At 42.4% G+C, this 20,797-nt stretch overlaps 1 protein-coding gene across 9 annotated transcripts in view; it reads right to left on the reverse strand.

Annotated features, from left to right (window-relative positions):
• astn1 (astrotactin 1) overlaps positions 1-20,797 on the reverse strand; it is a 266,863-nt gene that overhangs the window by 167,249 nt on the left and 78,817 nt on the right. For all 9 annotated transcript variants that reach the window (XM_029725719.1, XM_029725716.1, XM_029725713.1 and 6 more), the window contains 3 exons: positions 18,799-18,883; positions 15,682-15,756; positions 7,626-7,763 (listed from right to left, as the gene is read on the reverse strand). In XM_029725719.1, the coding sequence (XP_029581579.1) occupies positions 7,626-7,763; positions 15,682-15,756; positions 18,799-18,883 (298 nt within the window). The remainder of the gene's footprint in view (positions 1-7,625; positions 7,764-15,681; positions 15,757-18,798; positions 18,884-20,797) is intronic.

Genomic DNA, 20,797 nt, shown 5'->3' on the forward strand with positions numbered 1-20,797 from the left:
TCCACTCCACCAATCAGGCCTTTATGGTAGAGTTACCAGATGGAAGCCACTCCTCAGTAAAAGGCACATGACAGCCCGCTTGGAGTTTGCCAAGAGGCACCTAAAGGACTCTCAGACCATGAGAAACAAGATTATCTGGTCTGATGAAACCAAGATTGAACTCTTTGGCCTGAATGCAAAGCGTCATGTCTGGTGGAAATCTGACACCATCCCTACAGTGAAGCATGGTGGTGGCAGCAACATGCTGTAGGGATGTTTTTCAGCGGCAGGGACTGGGATACTAGTCAGGATCGAGGGAAAGATCAACGGAGCAAAGTACAGGGAAATCTTTGATGAAAACCTGCTCCAGATCGCTCAGGACCTCAGACTGGGGCGAGGATCACCTTCTAACAGTACAGTGACTCTAAGCACACAGCCAAGACAACGCAGGAGTGGCTTTGGGCCAAGTCTCTGAATGTCCTTGAGTGGCACAGCCAGAGCCCGGACTTGAACCCGATCGAACATCTCAGGAGAGACCTGAAAAAAGCTGTGCAGCAACGCTCCTCATCCAACCTGACAGAGAGGACCTGCAGAGAACAATGGGAGAAATACAGGTGTGCCAAGAAGACTACCCAAGAAGACTCGAGGCTGTAATCACCGCCAAAGGTGCTTCAACAAAGTACTGAGTAAAGGGTCTGAATACTTATGTAAATGTTCTATTTCTCTTTTTTTATTTTTTATAAAATTGCAAAAACTTCTAAAAACCTGTTTTTGCTTTGTTATTATGGGGTATTGTGTGTAGATTGATGAAGGGAAAAAATTATTGAATTACTTTTAGAAAATGGCTGTAACGTGACAAAATGTGGAAAAAGTAAAGAAGTCTGAATACTTTTCGAATGCACTGTATACACTGAGTGTACAAAACATTCGGAGCAACTTCCTAATATTGAGTTGTATCTGCCCCTTTAGGCTCTCAGAAGAACCTCAATTCGTCAGGGCATGGACTCTACAAGGTGTTGAAAGAGTTCTACAGGGATGCTGGCCCATGTTGACTCCAATGCTTCCCACTGTTGTGTCAAGTTGGCTGGATGTCATTTGGGTGGTGGAACATTCTTGATACACACGGGAAACGGTTGAGCATGAAAAAACCAACAGCGTTGCAGTTCTTGACACAAACCGGTGCACCTAGCACCTACAGTAGGTACCCTGTTCAAAGACACTTCAATATTTTGTCTTGCCCATTAAACCCTCTGAATGGCACACAAACAATGCATTTCTCAATTGTCTCAAGGCAAAAACATCCTTCTTTAACCTGTCTCCTCTCCTTCATTTACACTGACTGAAGTGGATTTAACAAGCGACATCAATAAGGGATCATAGCTTTCACCTGGATTCACTTGGTCAGTCTACGTCATAGAAAGAGCATTTATACTTCATGTTTTGTATACTCAGTGTAGTGTGCCATACCCAGTGCTTAAGTTGTATATCGGGAGGTACCGTAACAAAAAGTGAGTGCGAGAGGGGGTGACCAAGGGGGCTCTGAGGTACCGGAACGGATGGAAAAGAATAATCACCTTTATAATAAAGCAGTGCATGCATATCATCGCATTTGCGTTGTGGCATAGACCATTAGAGCAGGCCTGGAGTCGCTTATAGAAGTTGCACATATGAAAGAAAACAATTGTACAAACTGAAAATCTGAAATCAATAAAAGCAACCTTGTCTTGAATCCATCAATAGCCTAGACCTACAGTAGGTGTGTATACACATATAGTACAACATGAGGAGGAAAGTATAGAAATGATGCGTAGCTCACTCGCCGGTGAAGGCTGCTAGGCTCTTGTCCCGAGACCATCTCTCTTGTTTTACATTATAAAACAGTGTTTGCTCAATAGGTCTAATTGGAAGTTTATATTTTTGGTAGTCTACAGTCCGATTAGAGTCTTCTCTTTTAAACTGGAGCCGTCTGCTTTCCAAACTGTGTTTTCCCGCGATTTCATTTGATAGAAAGGCTTTTTCTGGCTGCACACTGACAGATTTGCCGCCCGTTCTCAGGCTGTATGCCTTGTGACTGGGCTACATAAACACAATCCACAGCTAGGTCATTTTTTAAGATGCTATTGGTCCTCTGTGGCTAAATTATAGGCCTACTCCTGGTATAGTATTCTGAATTATTTAATTTATTTCTGAACAGACAGCAGTAGTTGTATAACTTTGGCAAATATATTTAAATTAATCATGGCTGCTGCAGCTCCTTCAGCACCCTTCCCACAGCTACTGTATGATTCTATAAGGAAATAAAAGTGCAACACTGGAGAGATGAGAGTTGCAGGCTCATGTCTAGCAGAGAGAGTGAGAGATATCATAGGAAGTACATCTCATTCTAGTTCTGAGAGAGATCCAGGCGCATTTCTCTCTCTTACCACAGCAATAGCCATGTATTGGTCTCAAACATAGGCTATGTTGAGCAAACCATAAGCCCGGGCCGGCCCCACCCAACAAGAATGAATTCTTAAAATATCAGGTGCAGGCTGAAAATCTACATTTTCACATTACATTTTTTAGGGGGTAAGATAATCAATGAGGAGGCAAATTGAATGAACTCTGATCACCTTTATTAAAATGTTACCATTGCAAACAGTGTTTTTTATATAGAGGTACAGGATCTGACAAATATTAAGCACTGGCTATTCCTGTGCCAGACAAAAAAGCTAAAAACGATAGAACCAAACATCATTACGCAGCTGCATAATCACATTGTTGTAGCCTACATAATGTACTGTATATCTGCTGGTGTTAGTCTCTGTTACAAGAATACGTGACATTTAAAAACAATGTTTAGCGAGATCAACCAAGGCATGCCAAGGCATAGCCGCGGGAAGTAGGGGTGCTGAGGGTGCTGCAGCACCCCCTGAAAAATCTGAATACAAAAAAAAAGTTTAATTTAAAAATCCCAAAAGTAGTGCACTGTGCCTTTACTAGTCCTGTATTAGCAGACCGATATAGCCGTCTGTAGCGCTGGCAAAAAAAAAAAATTCAGCATTGCAGCCGCCGCCCACAAACTCCTTCCTGCGGCTATGGGCCAAACTCTTCCTTAGGAGGAATAGGGGTGTGAACGTTTAAATGAAATTGGAATCCTTAACGTTAAGAAAAATCACTAACAAAAAAACTGTTTTTTGGGGGGGGTTTCCCAAACAAAATTAAAATCACAGTGCAGTCTACCTGCTCTATCTGATGCGAGTGTGTGTACAGTCTTCAGTCTGTTGCGTGTAGAATATCCTATCCTATTCATTGATGATAGGCCCTGCTGTACTGAAGTTGCGAGACATTACAAGCCAAAAAATTGAGAAATACAGCATTCCATTGCAAGATACAGCTTTTGATTGCAGATAGATAGGCTTAGAGCACGGTTCTGACTCCATCTGCCTGGTAGCCGACCTGCCTACAGTATACTGTGCCCCTCCTCTCTCTCTACACAAGTGTTCGCGTTCTTGGAAGTACAGCAACTAATCAGTCTCCTCGGTTCCAAAAATACTGAAATTTAGGAGTTCATTCCTAGCGGAAGATGTATTTTCTTTTTACTAAATGTCTTGTTAAGTCACGTATTTAACAAACTGTAAAGCTCTTTTAAGGAGAGAGTGGTCTGTGCTTAGGCAGCAGGCATTTGATTGACAATTCAAATGCATTTCACAATGTTTCTACTTCATATTCATCATCTCCAGCACCATCAACATCAACTTATGTGAAAATTGTGGTTTTGTAGCACAGGAGTCTGCTGAGGGAAGGACGGCTCATAATAATGGCTGGAATGGTGTGAATGGAATGGGATCAAACACATGGAAGCCATGTGTTTGATGTGTTGAATACCATTCCATATATTCCGTTCCAGCCATTACTATGAGTCTGTTCTCCCCAATTAAGGTGTCACCAGCCGCCTGTGTTTTGAAGTAAAAAAGATAGCGTAAGATAAGCTTTTCCAATGACATCATCAACCAATTAGTAGGCATTTATTAGGCAATGCCTACTCATAATTGGTTAAAATTATATATTTTTTATTACAAACATAGAAAAGCAATTTTCACATATGTTGATGTTGGGGTGGTGCTGGAGATGATGAATATAAGTTTGACCACCCCCCTCCCCCTTTAAGGCTAAGTTGATTGTTAGAACATTTGTAGAAGCATGAGAAAAACTTCAGAACAAAGTTGCCTACAAATGCAAAGTTGCCAATGTCTTTGGAATTGATACAAACAAGCAATGCATTAAAAAAATGCTTCAAATTAAAACCGAAAATGGTATTCAAGCTTCCAGTAAAAAGCCATCCTCCAACTATTATAGAGCCCGGTTTTCATGATCACCCATTCAAATATTCAGGATAAAATAGATTTGTATACCTACTCCTTAATAATCCACCCCATGTTTTCTCTCTTGTAAGGTTGGCTCCCAATTTACCATTGAATTTGGTACAGTGCCTGTAATGACGCTCCAATGATGAACAGAGTGGTTGTGACTGCAATGAACTGAATGACGATTTGTGACATCCAGTTATCATGGATCATCACCATCATCCCCGTTCACTATCAGCTGAAAGTGATGATCTTGCTACTATTGTTCAACTTTGACTCAGTAACCTAACATCATGGTACTAAGAATGATACACTACCGCTCAAAAGTTTGGGGTCACTTAGAAATGTCTTTGTTGTGAAAGAAAAGCACATTTGTTGTCCATTAAAATAACATCAAATTGATCAGAAATGCAGTGTAGACATTGTTAATGTTGTAAATGACTATTGTAGCTGGAAACGGCAGATTTTTTTATGGAACATCTACATAGGTGAACAGAGGCCCATTATCGGCAACCATCACTCCTGTGTTCCAATGGCACGTTGTTTTAGCTAATCCAAAAGGCTAATTGATAATTAGAAAACCCTTTTGCAATTATGTTAGCATAGCTGAAAACTGTTGTTCTGATTAAAGAAGCAATAAAACTGGCCTTCTTTAGACTAGTTGAGTATCCGGAGCATCAGCATTTGTGGGTTCAATTACAGGCTCAAAATGGCCAGAAACAACAAACTTTCTTCAGTCTATTCTTGTTCTGAGAAATGAAGGCTATTCCATGCGAGAAATTGCCAAGAAACTGAAGATCTCGTACAATGCTGTGTACTACTCCTTTCACAAAACAGCACAAACTGGCTCTAACCAGAATAGAAAGAGGAGTGGGAGGCCCCGGTGCACAACTGAGCAAGAGGATATACACAGAGTGTCTAGTTTGAGAAACAGATGCCTCACAAGTCCTCCACAGGCAGCTTCATTAAATAGTAACCGCAAAACACCAGTCTCAACGTCAACAGTGAAGAGGCGACTCCGGGATGCTGGCCTTCTAGTTAGAGTTGCAAAGAAAAAGCCATATCTCAGACTGGCCAATAAAAAAAAGATTAAGATGGACAAAAGAACACATACACTGGACAGAGGAACTCTGCCTAGAAGGCTAGCATCCTGGAGTCGCCACTTCACTGTTGACATTGAGACTGGTGTTTTGCGCGTCTTCACAACAAAGTTGACTACAAATACAAAGTTGCCAATGTCTTTGCAATTGATTCAAACAAGCAATGCATAAAAAGACGCTTCAAATTAAAACCCACATGTCTGCCTGAAAATATAAAACCAGCAGCCTATGCCTATTTCAATCAAATTGAAATACGTTTCATGTTCAATCAATTGAGATCTATTTTGCTACTTCTAGGCTACAGTCTATCATTTTCTCAACATATTTCATGTTGTGTATGTCACGCTCTGATCTGTTTCACATGTCCTTGTGCTTGTCTCCACCCCCTCCAGGTGTCGCTTATTATCCCTGGTGTATTTATCCCTGTGTTTCCTGTTTGACAAGTCAACCAGCGTTTTTGTGTCTCAGCTCCTGTCTCAGCTCCTGCTTTTTCCAGTCTCTCTTTTCTCGCTCTCCTGGTTTTGACCCTTGCCTGTCCTGACTCTGAGCCCGCCTGCCTGACCACTCTGCCTGCCCCTGACCTCGAGCATGCCTATCGTCTTGTACTGTTTGGACTCTGACCTGGTTACTGAACCCCTGCCTGCCCTGACCTTGAGTCCGCCTATCGTCTTGTACCGTTTGGACTCTGGTCTGGTTTATGGACTCTCGCCTGTACCCGACCTGCCTTTTGCCTACCCCTTTTGCTATAATAAATATCTGAGCTCAACCATCTGCGTCCTGTGTCTGCATTTGGGTCTTGCCTTGTGTCCTTATAGTTTAGCCTAACATGCACGAAATGATGTGCCAAATCTTAATTTAGTGCATTATTATAGGATAAGGATTAGAATAAGCCACCTCAATATTTGCAGCCATAGGTGATAATATCTTTCTAGGAGCTGATCCGCCCTCAGAATTGTGGAATAATTATAATGTTAAGGTAAGATTTTAATGAAGAATGCTGATCTGAGAGCAGAGTTGCCTTTCTTTCAATTCTATCAGAATCCACACATGCCTCAATGACGAACTAGGCGACCATTCCCTCTGCATGGTGTTTTGGGAAACACATGTTACATCTTCGGACATTGTAGAAAAGATGCATCGTTATAACACTCGTAAGCCTAAGTTCAATCGCAATCAGGAAACCCAGCCCTGGTCTACTCCTGATGGACCTTAGTACCGCTTTAGAAGTGGCATTCCTTTAAAGACAATTAAAATGCCCGTTCAGTGGTGCTCCGAAACTATCTCCAGAGAAGGTTTTGTGTCGGCATTTAAAAATCCGTAGTGCACCCTTACAGACAAACAAGCATGCTGTAGCAGAGGAACTTTCAAGGGTATATGACTGTGGCAACTTCATTGCCAAGCCCTAGCGGTCATACATAATAGGAACATTATCTTATTTTTTATTTTTTTATTGTTTTAACAAATGGCCATTTAAATGTTGAGCAAAATGTTATATTTCTCACATCCCTAGTTACGACCATCAACTGGAAGGATTTAAAAGCTCTGATACAAAGGATAACTTTGAATTCAGCAAATGGTGGATGTGTGAAGACTGCAGTCAGTTTGAGCAGCCAGGTGAAATTGCAATAAAAATGGCTTGCATACTCAGTGACTATAATTTGTGTTTCTCTAAATGTCATAGTTATAATGAAACTACCCGCACGTAACGAATGCAATCAGGGATATGGCTAAATAGATGTAGCTTCAAAGTTGCATTTGTTGAAGTGTGTATAATATAAGTTGACATTTTTCCGCACTTCAAAAAAGATCTATGTGCAAGCAGTACATTTCCTTTTGAGAGGTTATGAACCATTTAACAATTCAATTCAACTACACTTTTACGGTATTACATTGCCAAATGAGTTTTGTTTTTGCTGCTCTCTTATTGATTTTTTGCTCAACTTTAGTGTTTCTTTACTCTTTGAATCATGATCAATGAAACACTTGCAATGTCTGACATCAACCTTATAACGAGTGTAAAATATTCCAGAACAATGTATAGGGAATACAAAATGCTTTGATATGGAGGATATTCAATGGTGATTATGATGGAATGAAAATACTGTTGGCCTATGTAGCCTCAAGATATTACTTTGTTTATAGCTAATATCACTCCTTGTAAAACGTACCTCATGAAACATGGAAAAGTTGAATCTCTTACCTCACATCCACAGCATCCTCCATGACAGTCATATCAGTCTTGCACTTGGCTGAAGGGTTGATTGCCAGCTCAGCAGGTGGAATAACAAAGCTTTTACTTAATGGTAACCACATCCCTTCCCCCAATGTGTATGTGAACCTGAGGAGGACAAATACACCGATTTTGACACATTATGGTACTAATGGAACAACATCATTGGAAACAAAGTACAAAGAACATTGTCTACTTTGTCCACTTAATTTAGTATTTCAAAAAAGCTGGGTTTACTACTGCTTTGCTAATGCTTGTTTGTCTGAAATAAGCTGAATTCCAGGTCTTCTGGTGCCTTGTTGAGTAGTAACTCAGAAGATCAGTGTGGAGAACATCAGTGGTTGTTTTAATTTCCTACAGAGAAATACAATAAAACCCATGGCCTGTTGCCCATATAGCCTTGGAGACTTTGATGCCTTTGACCATTTGTTTGTCTGTCTTTCTCTGGATAATCACAAGCATATCCTCAGTTGTCTTCAAAGGCCTTTTACACTCACTTAAACTAAAGGCTGATTGGACTCAGGAGTAGCACATGATGTTTTTTTCTCACAGTTCAATAGTTTTAGAAATCTATCTCTGGCAATGGTTCATAGCATTCAACCAATAGTTCTCAAACTACAGAGAACAAAAATATGTAAAGTAAAGTGTTGGTCCCATGTTTCATGAGCTGAAATAAAAGATCCCAGAAATTATCAATACACCCAAAAATATTATTTATCTCAGATTTTGTGCACAAATCTGTTTACACCCCTGTTAGTGAGCATTTCTCCTTTGCCAAGATAATCCATCCACATGACAGGTGCGGCATATCAAGAAGCTTATTAAACAGCATGATCATTACATAGCTGCACCTTGTGCTGGGGACAATAAAAGCCCCTCTAATATGTGCAGTTTTGTCACACAACACAATGCCACAGATGTCTCAAGTTGTGAGGGACTGTGCAATTGGAATGCTGACTGCAGGAATGTCCACCAGAGCTGTTGCCAAAGAATTTCATGCTTATTTCTCTACCACAAGCCGTCTTCAATATCGTTTTAGAGAATTTGGCAGTATGTCCAACCAGCTTCACAACCACAGACCACATGTAACCACGACAGTCCAGGACCTCCACATCCGGCTACTTCAGCTGCGGGATCATCTGAGACCAGCCATCCAGACAGCTGATGAAACTGAGGAGTATTTCTGTCTGTAATAAAGTCCTTTTGTGGGGAAAAACGTAATCTGTTTGGCTGTGCCTGGCTCCCCAGCGGGTGGGCCTGGCACCCAAGTGGGTGGGACAATGCCATGGGACAATGCCCTGCCCAGTCATGTGAAATCCATAGATTAGGGCCTCATGAATTTATTTCAATTGACTGAATTCTATCACAGTTTCTGTTTAATTTGATTGTTGTTTCCTTAGGTTACCGCTGGAGGGCACCCTTACCTTGTTTTCTGGTTTCCAGGTTACCCTGATCAGTAACAGTATACCTAAGCCAACAATGGACCCAGCAGAGACTTCTCAGTCGTCCGAGGAACATGCTGAACTACACCATTTACGGTCGGCACTCACCCACCATGGAACTGGGATTGGCCTCCATGAGGTGCGGCTGCAGACATTGTTGGATGATTTAAGAACTCTTGTGTCCGCTCTGCAGACAGGACAGATGGGAGCAACAGCTGCTGCACCTGTGGCTGTTCCTAATCCTCCACTTTCTACCAGCTCAGCGTCTTCCTCCCTTCGGGAGCCTCATCTTCCTGCACCGGAGCGCTATGTGGGGCATCCTGGGAGGTGTCGTGGGTTCCTGCTCCAAAGCTGGCCTTCGAGCTGCAAGCATCAACGTTTCACACCGAGCATTCCAGAGTGGCATACGTCATCTCCATGCTCTCAGGACGGGCTCTGGCCTGGGCCACGGCCATATGGGAGCAGCAATCAGACATTTCTTTTAATTGGCAAAGCTTCACCCAGGATATGAGGAAGGTTTTTTGATCACCCCATCAGAGGCAGGAACGCTGCTCAAAGACTCATTGTGCTTCGGCAGGGCAGCCGGAGCGTAGCGGATTACGCCATTGACTTTCAGATGCTCGCCGCTGAGAGCAGTTGGAATACAGAGGCACTTCACTCAGCCTTTCTGAACGGACTCAGCAAGGTTCTCAAGGATTAACTGGCTTCCCGGGACAACTCTGACACTCTGGATGAGCTTATCGTTCTGGCCATCCGGATTGACAACCGACGTCGTCGTGAGAGGACGGAGAGGTTCCGAGTGGTCTCCAGTGTTTCGGGTCTCATTGAGGGAGCAACATTGCCTTTACAGTGAACAGTCTGGAATTTCTGTGCTTCCTGGCCCGAGCTGACAGGAAATGGGATGACTCGTCAGTAGACGGGAGAATACTGGCGAGTCAGTCTCCAGCTGCCGACACGGTACGCTCCTTGCTTCTGACCAACCTGCGCTGGGACAATGGGCATTTGGACACTCTTGCTTTCATAGATTCTGGGGCTACCGGCTGTTTTCTGGATCGCACAATAGCTCGCCAAAAAGGGCTGCCCCTCACTAAGCTAGACATTCCGTTGTCGGTCACTGCGCTGGATGGTCAACCCCTAGGGTCTAGGAAGGTGAAGCAACTCACCATGCCTATTCAGTTATGAGTTCTGGATTATCATGTGGAGTTTATCCAGTTACATTTGGTGGAGTCTCCTGAGCTTCCCCTGGCTCTTGGGATTACCGGGATCTGGGTCAGGTCTTCAGCAAACAAAGGGCCAGCGAACTGCTTCTCACAGGTCCTACGATTGTGCCATCGGCCTCCTGCCCGGCACCACTCTTCCGAGAGGAGTATTCTCTCTCAGGTCCAGAGACTGCAGCCATGAACAGTTATATTAAGGAGGCGCTGGTGACTGGTTTTATTCGGCCATCCACTTCACCTGCAGGAGCAGGTTTTTTCTTTGTTGGAAAGATGGATGGGGGATTACGTCCCTGTATCGATTAACGGGGTTTAAGTAACATTACCATCAAGAACCGTTACCCTCTTCCTCTGTTGTCGTCAGCCTTTGAGAAACTCCAGGGAGCTACGGTTTTCTCAAAATTTGATTTAGGGAACGCATACAATCTGGTGTGCATCAGACAGGGAGACGGGTGGAAGATAGCGTTCAACACCCCAAATGGACATTATGAGTACCGTGTCATGCCATTTGGACTTACAAATGCTCCAGCCATTTTCCAGGCCCTGGTTAATGATGTGCTGCGTGACTTCCTTCACCAGTTCGTGTTTGTGTACCTGGATGACATCCTCATCTTCTTCAGGTCCATGGTTGAACACATCCAACATGTTCGCCAGGTTCTTCAGACTCCTCTCTCACTACTTTTTTTGTGAAGGCCGAGAAGTGTGAGTTTCACGTTCTTCAGATCTCCTTCCTAGGGTACATTGTGTCTCAGGGCTGTGTACGGATGGACTCCCAAAAGGTAGAAGCGGTGGTCAACTGGACGCGGCCCAGCACAGTCAAGCAAGTCCACATTTTTGGGGGCTTTGCTCATTTCTACCGGAGATTTGTGAGAGACTTTAGTTCTGTGGCTGTGCCATTGACAGTGCTCACCAAGGGCTCAGCTGGGCATGTAAGCTGGACCCATGCTGCTGAGAAGGCGTTCCAGGACCTGAAACATTGGTTTTCTTCTGCACCCATTCTAGTTCATGTGGATCCTTCTCTTCCCTTTGTGGTAGAGGTGGATGCCTCTGACATTGGCGTGGGTGAGGTTCTGCCTCAGCGCTCGGCTGAAGACCAAAAGCTTCACCCCTGTGCCTTCTTCTCCAGGCGTCTCACTCCAGTGGAGAGGAACTATGATGTCGGCAATCGGGAACTTCTTGCGGTCAAACTCGCTTTGGAGGAGTGGTGCCACTGGTTGGAGGGATCGGATCGGATCTCTTTACGGTTTGGACTGACCATAAGAACCTGGCCTAAATCCAGGAGGCTAAACGCCTCAGTCCCCGATAGGCTTGTTGGGCTCTTTTCTTCACTCGGTTCAGATTCACGTTATCTTACCGTCCGGGGTCTAAGAATGTGAAGCCGGATGCCCTTTCTCGCCAGTTCCCTAGCTCCAGTGAGGATCAGCCTCTTGGATCCATCATCCCCAGGACGCTCATTCTCGTGCCGGTGTCCTGTGGTATAGAGACTGTAGTGAGGGAGGCGCAAGGTAGGGAGGCAGTTCCTGACGGCTGTCCTTCTAACAGACTTTTTGTTCCTCTTGGAGAACGCTCCAAGGCACTTCAGTGGGCTCACTCGTTGCATCTCACCTCTCATCCGGGAGGGCAGCGAACGCTACAGTTTCTGAGGAGGGGTTTTTGGTGGCCTTCGGCGGAGGCAGAAAGCTTCGTGGCTGCCGGTCCGACGTGCACTCAGAACAAGACTCCTCGTCAGCAGCCTCGTCAGCAGCAGCCAACACCTTCTTAACCCTGGTCTCATCCCTCTATGGATTTTATTACGGGTCTTCCATCTTTAGAGGACCACACTGTCATCCTTGCCATTGTGGACCGCTTTTCCAAGGCGGCACATTTCATTCCGCTGCCTAAGCTTCCATCTGCCCGTGAGACTGCTCAGCTAGTCATTCAGCCTGTTTTCCACCTTCATGGACTTCCTCTGGACATCATCTCTGACCGGAGCCCCCAGTCTGCCTCCAGATTCTTGAGGGTGTTCTGTACTTTTCTGGAGTCATCAGCCAGTTTGTCCTCGGGATATCACCCTCAGTCCAATGATCAAACGGAGCGGGTGAACATGGATCTGGAGACCGCCTTACGGTGCTGTGTCCGCCAACCCCCACCACTTGGAGACAGCATCTTTCCTGGGTGGAGTACGCACACAACACTCTCCAATGTTCCTCCACCGGCCTGTCACCATTCCAGGTGTTGTACGGATACCAGCCTCCTCTGTTTCCAGATCAGGAGGTTGAAGTGGCGGATCCATCCGCTCAACGCCTCATCTCTCGTTGCCGTCGGGCCTGGAATGTTATCATGTTATCATTATCAGTATATTATCATTATGTTATGTCTGTTGGTGAACATAGATACAGCACATACAAACCTACAACTCACTTTAATTAGAAATGATTAGCTTACAGAACATTGCACAGCAACACATACAACAACATTCAAGCCAAGTGACTTGCTTTTTGTGTGTATGTACTGTGTAATTGATAGATGCACACACACCCACGTTACATGTTCATGTGTTTAAATGTATGTAACTTGTCAAGTACTTTGTCTGTAGTGTCTTTTTCGTTATGTGTCTGACCCCAGCAGGACTAGCTGTCGCCATTGGTGTCGGATAATGGGGATCCTAATAAAAATCTATATCAAGCCTAATAAGAGCAAGGCATTAGTCAATTAAAAGTCTCACAACACAGAAGACCAGACCAGATACAATAAAACAATTCAATTCTGGAGAGCAATTGAAGTCCAAGCATTCCAGAAGGATTATTGATAAACCCTTGAACTTACTTTAGAAAGGCGTCAAAATGAATCTCAACGTGAAACTGTTCATGAGTCGATAGACACCAGCAAATTCAGCAAAAAGTATTTCTCAAACAGGGCGTTCTTCTATTTGACACCAAATGTAGTAGTATAATTTCTTATATATTATGCATCATTCTAGCACAAAAAAAGGACTTGTTGATTAAAATGGTTAACGACCATTTTTGCAGACTTAACGTTTTTTGCATCTCACATTGTTCAATTTGCATCTAATAAAATGCTAACTTAGCATAAGAAAAGGGCACCCGATCACAAGCACTGCATAGACTACTAGCCACTTTAAGAAGGGAATGATTAAAGTGCTGTAAAAGAGAGCATTAATTATCTCACTCCAATTACCTCCCCTTTTTCCAAGTGTTATATGAATCAAACACCCTCAGTCCTACCATTTAATATCATGCACTGGATTCTTCCAAGTGATAATGGGCAGCTAGGCAAGTCTACTAAAACTGTATTTTTCTCCTATTATTTCCCTGGAAGTCATTGCTACCAGCCCCATAAGTCTCTCTCCTTATCCAGAGGTGGGTTGTATGGTTTTCCAGGAGATATGTATATACATTGTGGTATAAGATGATGCCAATCAGAAACTGAAGGCTATCAACAAGAAATCTCTTCAGCAACAGAAGCTTATGGAACAGTAGCAATGGAACACTCGTCACAGGAGTTGGTGTGCACAGGAAGGAATAAGAAGAGAAAGCAGCCTTTGAAGGTGAACCCCCTCCACCCATTCAGGGCAGGTGTTCTAAGTGATAGCAATACTTATTTTCTTCCGGTACTTAATCTGGTTTCTGTCCAAGCCATGCCCTAGCACTGTGACAGCTTGCAAATGGCTTCAACTAATTGAACTCTAACAAGTTTGTTATCTAGATGCTAGACTCTTCTTTGTCTAAGGGACACACGATTACGGATCACCATGTTATCAGATATTGTTGGCTAACTAATACGTACGGGATCTGATTTTTTTTATTAACATGCTGCTCCTGATTCATATTATCCCCAAGCTCAGCAAACAACAAAACATTGTAATTTTGTATTATATTTATGAGTGCAATACAGTTTTGTTGAATTGTAATACACGGATGGGTGACTGGCAAATGGCAAATGGGCAGCCACAAAAAACGTTCATTACGTGTGCACGATTTGAATATAATTGTCTGATAGGGGTTCAAAGAGGAGCCTGAGACATTATAATTTTGATGGATGTTGGTGTGAAATGCTTGAGCACAAAGTTACTTTAAACCTGACGCTGGACAGAATATTGCGACAGGCCCCCTGCAGATTAACATTCCAAAGAGGAAACAAATGTATCAAAGAGCCTCATAGAGATGTTTGTATGATGGCTGCTCTCAATGACTAACAAAGACAGTGCTTAAAAACATGAGAGTGACTAAATCATCCATGTGAAAATATAATCTATGTCCCAAATGGCACCCTATTCCCTATGGACCCTGGTCACAAGCAGTGTCCTATAGCGAATATGTTGCCATTTGGGACTGACACTATGTTCTTTGTTGAGAGCAGTGGTAAGCAGCGTAATCAGTATTGTTCTTGTTTCATTGGCTTTTGAAGAAAAATGTCTTATACAAAACAGGAGGCATATACTGTATGCCAACATATACCTCCCCAGTCTTTCTCAGTATCCATTTGAAAACAACTGTGATGGTGAATATCATAGAATGCAAATGCTCGCTTTCTGTTGACCAAGAACATTGTGTGATATAACTTTATTCTGTGGTAACATGAGGTTGCATGTTTTCTACAAAAAGCACGTTCTCAATCATTTCACTGGTCATACAAAATCAGTACAAGAACAGAAAGATTTTATTTCAAATTGAGTACACATTTTTAATACAAGGCTCAAATGTATGTACACCAAAGCAATATCAGTCAAATTAGAATGAGAACTAAACTGAAACTCTTATTTCAGAGCTGTGTGTGCATGTAGCTAAACTCTTAAAATCTATTTTATGCCTTACACATAAAACATAATTAATTGTATTACAGTTCAGGGAATGTTTGGAAATAAATTAAATCCCTCGATGAAAGATGATTCTCTTGGTAAACATACCCCCAGTAGATCTCAAATGGTAAAAAGTGAAATGCTGATTTGTTGTGATTTTCATGCTGTAAAGAGTGATACAATTCAATGATGCTAGCTTTCCTTCATTCCATTAAAACAGCTCAACAACATGACTCAGCTTCAACTATGAACTCAGCTTCAAGATTGGAGCTTTTTAGTGTTTAGTAGATTTCAAAACATTGAAAAGTTGTTTGGAGAGAATAGTGAGACAGTATTTTCTTACTAGTTTAAAATCTACAGCTCTCACTCCTTTCTATGCCATCTTTAAATGTGACAATCTGTCATGCTATTATGATAAAACGTTTTCCTATTGTAAAGAAAACATTCCAATGGGTCAATATCATATAAAATCTCAGAAAAAACCCCATTTGAAACAGAATTTCATGCTGTTTCAAAAAGTGTTGCCCATAGAAATGTGTTCAGGTTAATAGGTGTGTACAGTGAGTTCTTACCTGAAAATGCGATCAGATGGTTGTTCTCCCATCACCAGATCAAAACCACGCTGGAAAATAGTGTAAGGCCAAGGTCTGGTGACAAATAAGAGAGGAGAGAATTAGACTTACATTCAGTCAAAACCAGTAACCTGGTTTCTGAGACAAGAATGAAATGACTGATTGAAGAAAGAAACATGTTTTACTACAGTGTAACAATGAGTAAACACAATACATTACACTGCAATACACAATACACAACCCAAGCCACTGCCTGTTCACCCCGCTACCATCCAGAAGGTGAAGTCAGTACAGGTGCATCAAAGCTGGGACCGAGAGACTGAAAAATAGCTTCTATCTCAAGGCCATCAGGCTGTTAAACAGCCATCACTAGCACAGTGAGGCTGCTGCCTACATACAGACTTGAAATCATTGGCCGCTTTAACAAATGGATCACTAGTCACTTTAATAATGCTACTCTAATAATGTTTACATATCTTGCATTACTCCTCTCATATGTATACAGTGGGGCAAAAAAGTATTTAGTCAGCCACCAATTGCGCAAGTTCTTCCACTTAAAAAGATGAGAGAGGCCTGTAATTTTCATCATAGGTACACTTCAACTATGACAGACAAAATGAGAAAAAAAATCCAGAAAATCACATTGTAGGATTTTTAATGAATTTATTTGCAAATTATGGTGGAAAATAAGTATTTGGTCAATAACAAAAGTTTATCTCAATACTTTGTTATATACCCTTTGTTGGGAATGACACAGGTCAAACGTTTTCTGTAAGTCTTCAAGGTTGGTATTTTGGCCCATTCCTCCATGCAGATCTCCTCTAGAGCAGTGATGTTTTGGGGCTGTCGCTGGGCAACACAGACTTTCAACTCCCTCCAAAGATTTTCTATGGGGTTGAGATCTGGAGACTGGCTAGGCCACTCCAGGACCTTGAAATGCTTCTTACGAAGCCACTCCTTCGTTGCCCGGGCGGTGTGTTTGGGATCATTGTCATGCTGAAAGACCCAGCCACGTTTCATCTTCAATGCCCTTGCTGATGGAAGGAGGTTTTCACTCAAAATCTCATGATACATGGCCCCATTCATTCTTTCCTTTACACGGATCAGTCGTCCTGGTCCCTTTGCAGAAAAACAGCCCCAAAGCATGATGTTTCCACCCCCATGCTTCACAGTAGGTATGGTGTTCTTTGGATGCAACTCAGCATTCTTTGTCCTCCAAACACGACGAGTTGAGTTTTTACCAAAAAGTTATATTTTGGTTTCATCTGACCATATGACATTCTCCCAATCCTCTTCTGGATCATCCAAATGCTCTCTAGCAAACTTCAGACGGGCCTGGACATGTACTGGCTTAAGCAGGAGGACACGTCTGGCACTGCAGGACTTGAGTCCCTGGCGGCGTCGTGTGCTACTGATGGTAGGCTTTGTTACTTTGGTCCCAGCTCTCTGCAGGTCATTCACTAGGTCCCCCCGTGTGGTTCTGGGATTTTTGCTCACGGTTCTTGTGTTCATTTTGACCCCACGGGGTGAGATCTTGCGTGGAGCCCCAGATCGAGGGAGATTATCAGTGGTATTGTATGTCTTCCATTTCTTAATAATTGCTCCCACAGTGGATTTTTTCAAACCAAGCTGCTTACCTATTGCAGATTCAGTCTTCCCAGCCTGGTGCAGGTCTACAATTTTGTTTCTGGTGTCCTTTGACAGCTCTTTGGTCTTGAACATAGTGGAGTTTGGAGTGTGACTGTTTGAGGTTGTGGACAGGTGTCTTTTATACTGATAACAAGTTCAAACAGGTGCCATTAATACAGGTAACGAGTGGAGGACAGAGGAGCCTCTTAAAGAAGAAGTTACAGGTCTGTGAGAGCCAGAAATCTTGCTTGTTTGTAGGTGACCAAATACTTATTTTCCACCATAATTTGCAAATAAATTCATTAAAAATCCTACAATGTGATTTTCTGGATTTTCTTTTCTCATTTTGTCTGTCATAGTTGACGTGTACCTATGATGAAAATTACAGGCCTCTCTCATCTTTTTAAGTGGGAGAACTTGCACAATTGGTGGCTGACTAAATACTTTTTTGCCCCACTGTATACTGTCTTTTATACCATCTATTGCATCTTGCCTATGCCGCTCTGTCATTGCTCATCCATATATTTATATGTACATATTCTTATTCCATTCCTTTACTTTGATTTGTGTGTATAAGGTAGTTGTTGTGGAATTGTTAGATGACTTGTTAGATATTGCTGCACTGTCGGAACTAGAAGCACAAGCATTTCGCTACACTCACAATAACCATGTGTATGTGACCAATATAAATCGATTTGATTTGATTTCTTTGTCTTCAGTTTTCCCAAAACTATTTATTTATCTATCCTGCTCAAATAGTAAACAAGTTCGGAATCTTTTCAGCACTGCATCTCCTGACAACATTTCAACCAATCCCCAAAAATTTGACAGATCAAAAGTAGCACTATGACAGATGCTGCGGGTAAACACACTGATAGAAAAATGTGTTCCTCAGTCGCCTGAGATGGAATGTGACTTAGTCTCGTGTCTATTTACCCAAGCTGGGAGAGGAAAGGGGAAGAATGATGGAGATTAATAGACACAGGCAGCTTGGGGACTTGAATCTGCTACAGTGTGAGAGAAAATGTGACAAGGAGATGCTGCCTCTGAGTAAGCTGTTACAATAGGCAAAGGGGCAGCTAAAACCTGATAACGGCCTCACACGAGAGAGGCCAGTCATTAAACATTTAAGTTACCCCTGTAGGCTTTCCCTGTCAAAGATTGACTGCACGTGAGAGAGAAATCACTTGGGGAGGGAGATAGGGAGGAAGAGAAATGTGTGACAAAATTCAGATGTATAGTGAAAAAAAACATGAACATATCAGATGCAGCAGGCAGATTATTTTCAAGTGCTGTGTATGGGTAATAAAAGTGGGTAGCATTCTGGAATTCTGGGAAGGATTTAAAACTTCCATCTGCTAGTACTCCACATCTCATGTTAGGCCCAGCTATAGTTTTCACAGTTCTGCTGTTTGACACAAAGATTTTTAACTAAGAGTCGGCATGTTGATATATTATATAGCAGGCAGGACCATTATTGTCACTTACCCTTGATTTGGACCCCACTCGTTACGAATACAAAGATGCTTGTGGACAGGGTCCTTCATGTAGCCATCTAAGCAGAGACAGTCACCTGCAATGGAAGTATAATTAAACAATGGTATTGTTAAAAAAAAGAGTGATATAATGACACACTGAGCTCCTCCTGGCATGAGGCAAGTATTGTGTTTCCACTATCCCATAAACCCTGTAAGCATACTGCCACAGAGACCTGTCTCCCTAATTGGCCTGTGATTACTTTATTTAACTAGGCAAGTCAGTTAAGAACAAATTCTTATTTTCAATGACAGCCTAGGAACAGCTGGTTAACTTCCTTGTTCAGGGGCAGAACGACAGATTTGTACCTTGTCAGCTCAGGGATTCAAACTTGCAACCTTTTGGTTACTTGCCCAACACTCTAACCACTAGGCTACCCTGCCGCCCAAGCACTTACCAGCAGAATGAACCGACCAAGGCTGTGTTCCAAAATGGCAACCTTTATAGTGCACTACTTTTCTTGCACTATAAAAGAAAATAGGATGACATTGCGGACGCAGACCAAGAACTGCGCAGCATGGCCAGCCAGGCTAGTTCCTCTCCAGCAGCCTCATGATCAGTGCTGCTTATTACAGCCATCAGAAACAGGGGTGCTGCTATTTTCTACTGATGCCTTCTGTCAGCACACAGGAGGAGGGATGTCACCCTAACCTGATTCAGCCAGATTGATGGGGATGCATCTTGAGAGCAGGGACTAGCTATTCTACTGATGACAGACATGCCCCGAGTGTGTTGTACAGGGGATGGTGAAGGGTTGCCAGACTGAGGGTAATCATATCTAATGTAGCTGAGCATTTAATGTACACAACTTGATGAATAACTTATATATTTAATAAGTTATGATATATTGAATAACTCATGGTAAGCCTAGCATGTAAACCAGCAGTTGTTTTAGGGGTTTAAACAAGTCTAAGCATCAAGTATTCAGAGTATGAATTCCAAATGGGATTCTTTTGAGCTCTTCCGTCAGATTGAGTGGTAATTTACTCCTTTGACAGCTGGTGGGTGTATACAAATATGGATTAAGTGAAAGGATGAGTCATACCAATTCGAACTTTCACGAGAGTTAGATTTAAAATTCAACCAAATACACTCTTAGAATTAGAGATGACTCGAGGAGCCCTGCAGATCCTCAAGGAATTCTTGAGTTCCTCAAGGAACCATTGCAGTCAATGGGTTCATATTTGCACATTTGATTAGCTGAGGGGCTCTATGAGGTACCTTTAATGTTCCAATGTAACAAATAGTTCCTGGAGGAACCTTTTTGCTGGTGCGTGCGGAGCAATATTCATTTATTTCGCTGTTGAATTTGTTGCGCTACCAGACTCAAAACAAGATGAAAATATGTGGTTTTCTGTAATGGCTTTATGGGATAGCTAGCGACTTGTAAACAATTACCCATTCCTATATGAGTACTATTTCAATAGCAATGTTGAATAATACAACATTGGCTGCTGTCAAGCCAATTATATTATATGACTGTAGCCTCTGTTTTGATTCTGAAAAGTTTATTGGGATGATAATGATTGTAATATTATGATGATAATTATTAGGTGTTGGCTTAGGTCGCTCGCTAGCTACATAATCTTCAAACTAGCCTAGCTTTTAGCTAGCTTGCTGCTCTGTGTAAGAGTAACATTTATAATATTGTAGCGGCGGCAGCCTATCAGAAGATTGGAGAAATGGCTTTCAGATAGTTGTTTTTGGCCACCTGTGAGAATAAATATCATGCCTGTTCATCTGTTCTGTTGTTCTGTTGCATTGACATTAAAGATTAAGCCGGTTTTGAGGCCTTGATAAAGGATTACATAAGTGCATGTGATTCTAAAGAGACAAATAACATTTCATTGTTCAGATGGTCACCATTCCATTAAACTGGTGTCAGAAGTGGCATAGCAATGCAGCCAAGCATTGGTGACGAAATGGTGACTATCTGGACAATAGAATGTGA

This window comes from Salmo trutta, chromosome 31 (assembly GCF_901001165.1).
Source record: "Salmo trutta chromosome 31, fSalTru1.1, whole genome shotgun sequence".
NCBI classification, from domain to species: Eukaryota; Metazoa; Chordata; class Actinopteri; order Salmoniformes; family Salmonidae; genus Salmo; species Salmo trutta.